This window comes from Myotis davidii, unplaced genomic scaffold, assembly GCF_000327345.1.
Source record: "Myotis davidii unplaced genomic scaffold, ASM32734v1 scaffold673, whole genome shotgun sequence".
Taxonomy (NCBI): domain Eukaryota; kingdom Metazoa; phylum Chordata; class Mammalia; order Chiroptera; family Vespertilionidae; genus Myotis; species Myotis davidii.
In genome coordinates this window covers 1,617,889-1,623,109 of record NW_006286677.1, presented here as the reverse complement: position 1 = coordinate 1,623,109, position 5,221 = coordinate 1,617,889, and the positions used below count along the sequence as shown (strand labels likewise).

The 5,221-nt window shown below is 56.1% G+C and overlaps 1 protein-coding gene across 1 annotated transcript in view; it reads left to right on the top strand.

Annotated features, from left to right (window-relative positions):
• Positions 1-4,792, top strand: part of SKOR1 (SKI family transcriptional corepressor 1) — a 9,787-nt gene extending 4,995 nt beyond the window's left edge. The window contains exons 5-10 of the mRNA XM_015560438.1: positions 268-375; positions 907-978; positions 2,398-2,472; positions 2,745-2,819; positions 3,336-3,401; positions 3,996-4,792. Coding sequence (XP_015415924.1) covers positions 268-375; positions 907-978; positions 2,398-2,472; positions 2,745-2,819; positions 3,336-3,401; positions 3,996-4,090 — 491 coding nt within the window. The 3' untranslated portion in view covers positions 4,091-4,792. The remainder of the gene's footprint in view (positions 1-267; positions 376-906; positions 979-2,397; positions 2,473-2,744; positions 2,820-3,335; positions 3,402-3,995) is intronic.
• The last annotated feature ends 429 nt before the right edge of the window (positions 4,793-5,221 follow it).

The window sequence follows — 5,221 nt, the reverse complement described above, 5'->3', positions numbered from 1 at the left end:
CGGCGCAGGCAGACCCGGCGGCCACGCGCGCTCGCGGTGCCCCAGTATCTGCGCGCGATGTAGGTCGCTTGTCCCAGGTGGGCTCGGTTGCTGTATTGCTCAGGCCCGGCCCAAAGCCTGAGGGTGCGAGCCCAGGCGCACAGCATGGAACAGCGGTGGCCGCGAAGCTTTTAATTAGGGCTCCGGCGCCCGGACTGCAGCAGCTCTGGCTATATCGGGGTCACGGTTTCTTTGCCTCTCCTTGAAACTCGGTTTATTGCCTTTAAGAGCCAGATAAGGAAGACAATCACTCGACCGCCGACGATTTGGAAACGAGGAAATCCTACCCAGACCAAAGGAGTATCTCCCAGCCAAGTCCTGCAAATACAGACCGAGGTGAGCCCTAGGATCCTCAGGCAGCACCCCGAGTCGGGAGTTGGGACCCAAGTCGCCCAGAGTCGTCCCCCCACCCCGCCCCCGGCTTTGGCTTATGAGGAAAGCTTTCACCAAGAGTAGGCGGCTGTGGGCCCCTTCTGCAGCTGGCAGATAAATAAACAACGCAGGCAAGGTGCAGGCCAGGTCTCCTGAGTCGCTTACCTCCTTGGTGGGTTTGAGCTCTTCCGGGTAAGAGAGCATTTCAGAAGGAATTAGGAACACCATCACCCACATCAAACAGGCCAGAGGGCACTCCCTGCTCTAAGATAGCCTCCCTTCCCTGGGCCTCCTCCAGCGGGTCACTCTCTACAATGATGGCTACATCCCAAAATGTTGGCTTGGAGTGTGGGTAGTACTGGCCTGTAACTGTCTCCTCTAATGGCACCAAATCTGGAGTAGGTCCCTGACTTAGCACAGTTCCCAGGAAGCTCACCCCTCCCCTCCCAAGGCCCCTCCCAGACAGAACCCCTCTCACCTGTCCTCCTATCCCAGGCGAAGATGGGCTCACCCTGGAGGTCACTGCCACGCAGTTAGTGGAGAAAGATATCGAGAACCTGGCCAGAGGTGAGGTTAAACCTGAGATGGGGCTACTCTGGGGGGACGGGGGCTGGGGGGAGGATTGGCCTTCTTGTAGGGGGTGAAGTTAAATCTGTGAAATGGGGCTACTCTGGGGGGCCCTCTTGTAGGGGTGTCATTCCTGTTGGTGTGAGAAGACAGGGCTCTTGGGCAGTCGGTCTTCACCAAGGGGAAAGGATGACCGGGCACACTGTCCTGGGGCAGAGGAGTGGGTGTGAGAGGGGGTGGCTAGAGGAAACCAGACCCCAGAGGCTCACTGGAAGTGTGCGTTCCTAAGGCCAGGTCTGTCTAAACAGCCCAGTGAGAAAGAGAAGCGAGTACAGAGCCTAGGAACTTACTGCATGTGGGCAATCAGGACATTCTGGGTCTCCCAAACTCCCTGGAAGACGTGACTTTCTGAATAGCAAGATTCCTAGGAGGCATCTACTTTAGGAATGCTCAAGGGGTTAACTTTTTTCCTGGAATTCATGTAAAACCACTCACCCCACCCTAAATGGGGTGGGGATGCAGCTCATTTGCAGAATAGGGTCCTTGGGGGGTTGCTCAGCCTGTCAGGGAGAGTGTGTGACTTCAGGCACAGAGGGGAGCCTCTGACCCCACTTTGCTCCTCTCTCTCCCCTTTTTGTGTTTTTGAGCACCTGCTCGGCAAGGACTTCTCAGAGAGCCTCCCCAGGGGGAGGACCCAGGTGCCGAGAGCTCCATGGTCAAGGCAGCCCCCTGCCGTGTCTCTGGAACTGGTGTCTGAGGTCACTAGCAGGGTTTCCCACCTCTGCCTGCTACCCTCTCCCCAAACTCGCCCAGGGATGAGCTTGGAAACTGTTGTGGGGAGAGAGAAAAGCATCTGTGGTCTTTGACTCTGTAGCTACAGATTTTGCAGGATATGTAATTACCTTCAAAATCATTGGTGCTTTATGTGAGTGTTTTTAGCATGGATTTGGGGCTGTGCTGATAGCATTCATATAAAATGGTAAACAAACTGTTGTAAGTATGTGTATTTTTCCAGGGCTGGGGTCCAAGACTTTGACCAGATTCTCCCTGGCCTGTATGACTGAAGGGAAAGATTAGGTCTCACTTTTGAAGGGGTAAACTGAGTCCTCCTGATTAGGGAACTAGGAACAACTTGAAGCAGGGGCCACTCCGCTTGGTGACTTGAGCCAGGACTTGGAAGTGGAAAGTGCCGTCTACCATCCTGATTTGATTCTCCTGGGCAATTTACTTCCCACCCCTTCTTCCTGACCAAATCCTTTGGAAGCAAATGGGTAAACTGGGTGCTGAAGGCCTTTTCCCCCGACCCAACACCCCCAACGCCCATCTCAGGGCTACTGGCCTTGGCAGGACCTGCGTGCCTTGGGGCCTCCTGAGTCCTGCACACCCTCTCCTTTACCTCCCACTCTTGCCCGTTCACAGACGAGCTGCAAAAACTGCTCCTGGAGCAAATGGAGCTCCGCAAGAAGCTGGAGCGAGAATTTCAGAGTCTCAAAGGTACCCCCATCCTGCCCCACCCCACCCCACCCTACCCCACTTCACGGCCAGAACCTTCTTCCCTCCCGAGCCTGGCTCCAGGACCCCAGTGCCAGCCGCTGCCCTGCGCCCTGCACCGGGCACCGGGAGCCCTCCTTTGCCGGGGTTTCCCACTAGACCAAAGACTGGGGGTGGGGGTAGGGGTGCGGGTGGGGTGGGGGATGGGGAGCGGGAAAATGGGGCCGAGGGATGGGGGCTGTGCTTAACAGCTCTCACTTAATCAATTTGCACAGATAATTTTCAGGATCAAATGAAGAGGGAATTGGCTTATCGAGAAGAAATGGTGCAACAGCTGCAAATTGTCAGAGGTAAGACGGGAGTCAGGTGAGCGCGTGCACGGGCCATAACTGCCTTTCGTCTGGCAGGAGCCGCAATGTTGGCTCAGTCATTTGGATTTAAATTGAAGGTAATTTAACAATTATTTTTTTTATTTAATATCCTTTGTATACTCTGATTAGCCTCAGAATGGCAAGCGAGCCCAGCAAACGGCTTGCAGGCATCATTACATGGAGTGATTGAACTTCTTATCGCGGCAATTTCCATGGTTTCTAAATTAAAAATCGAGGCGTAAAATTACCTGGGAAGTAATGCCTAAGTTCGCTTTAATTTTGGTTAGATCCGTCTGCCTCTAAGCACCATCCCAGGCCATTTCCTCCCTCCGTCAGGCTGCAGTTTGGAGCCTTGATGCCTCCTCCCTCGGGCCCCCAGTCCTGTTTTCCGAAGGGGCTGAGAGCTGAGAAGAGGGTGAGGCTAGGGCTCTGACCCCGCCGGTCCGGTGGGACGAGTGGACTCATTTCCTCCCCGGCCCCTCCCATGTCTTCCAGACACTCTGTGTAACGAACTCGACCAAGAGCGGAAGGCGCGCTATGCCATCCAGCAGAAGTTAAAAGGTGCGGACGCCCAGGAACAAAGATGGGGGATGGGGGGTGCCAGACACTGGCTGTGCAGGAGAATGAATGAACGATAGAATGAATGAACGATCGAATGAATGAATGAATGATCGAATGAGTGACTGAATGAACGAATGAATGAACGAACGAAGAACCACGGTACTAGAGTGAGTGAAGGCCAGGTTTGCACGGATCAGAAGCTGAGAGGAGGAAAACAGGATTTGCTTTAATGACGAAATGGTTTCAGAACGGGTCGGGTAGGGAGAAAGAGCCCCCTGGGCTTTGGGCATTGGGAAATCTGCCCTCAGGTCCAACTCTTGCCTTGGGCAGATGGATCTTCCTCTTTCTGTGCCTCAGTTTCCTCTTCTGTAAAGTGGGGCCTTTGCACCAGAGCAGTGGTTTTGAACCGCCCAGTCTCTTTTCTACTCTCCTATCTTCTGATCCACTCCCTTGAGAACCCCTGAGCCGGAAGGGGGGGTGGGGGCGGGGGCGGGGGCGGAGACCCAGGCGGGCAGAGGAGAGGGGCGCGCGGACCGTGCCCAGGAAGCCAGGCAGGTGAGGCAACCAACGTGGTCTGCCCGACTGTCTCTCCAGAAGCCCACGACGCCCTGCACCACTTCTCCTGCAAGATGCTGACTCCCCGCCACTGCACTGGCAACTGCTCCTTCAAGCCCCCGCTGTTGCCCTAGGGCCGGCCCCGCCGCGCCCCCGCGCCCTCAAGCCATGCTGCTCTCTTCCTGTAAATACCTGCGGCCGAGGCGGCCGAGAGCGAGGAACAAGCCATCCGGACCGGACCGATGTAAATACAGCCTCCCGCCCGCCCTCCTCCCGGGCGCCCACTCCCGGGAGCCCCAGCCCAGGGCCCCGGCTCCATTTCCAAGTGTAAATACCATTCTGCCCCACGGTTGAACTCCAAGGCATTGGACCTCATGGGGTTAACTGGACAGAGGGGGTAAAAACGGGAAGAGGGAGACTACTCTTCGCCTCTGTACAGCCTCGGACCCCCCAGTTGTGATTACAATGTAGCAACTTGGCTGGCGCTGGCCCCGCGCCGGTCCGTCCACTTCTGAAACTTGTTCCTAATGACAAAGTGGCTATGTGCAATGGATATACATGTACTGTGAGTCTCTTGGTTCAGTACTGAGTTTACTTTATTTATTTATGCTGTATGTTGTTTTGCTTCCTTCTCCTGGACCTGCTTCCTGCCCCGTTTTGCAGTCCCTTTGGGGTTTTGCTTTGTCTCTATTTTGTTGTAACCTCTTGATGTAACCAGCACTTTAAAAAGGGCGACAACTGACTCACGAGATGGAGACCACCTTGACCTGTTTGGGGAGACCACCCTGTACCCGTGACTTTTGTTTTGTTTTTAATTAAAAAAAAAAAACCTGTCACTTCCGGAGGCGTGGAAGTGCAGCTGGGGAGCGGGGCAAGGTGGTCGGGGGCTGGCTAATGGCTGCGCAACAGGTGGAGCGTGAGGACCGACGCGCGCGTTCTGGGCGCAGGGCTGAGAGCCGCACCCGCTCCTGTGGGCAGCCGCGAGGCCGGACGCTGCAGCAGTCCGCAAACACCCGCAGCCTGTCCTCCAGGGCACGCCCTCCCCGTCTTCAGGACCCCCTTTGGGCCCGGGCCTGGGTAAAGAAGACTACCGAGGCGTAGTTCCTGGGCCCCTAGTCTCGCAGGGCGGGGAGGGGGGCAGAAGAGTTTATTCGTGCCATTTCCAGACGGTCCCACCCAAGGGGTCACCTCCTGGGCGCCCAGAGACCGGCCTTGCCCGGAACCCCAGGCTCACCCAGAATTGCCAGGAGCTCAGACACCGCGGG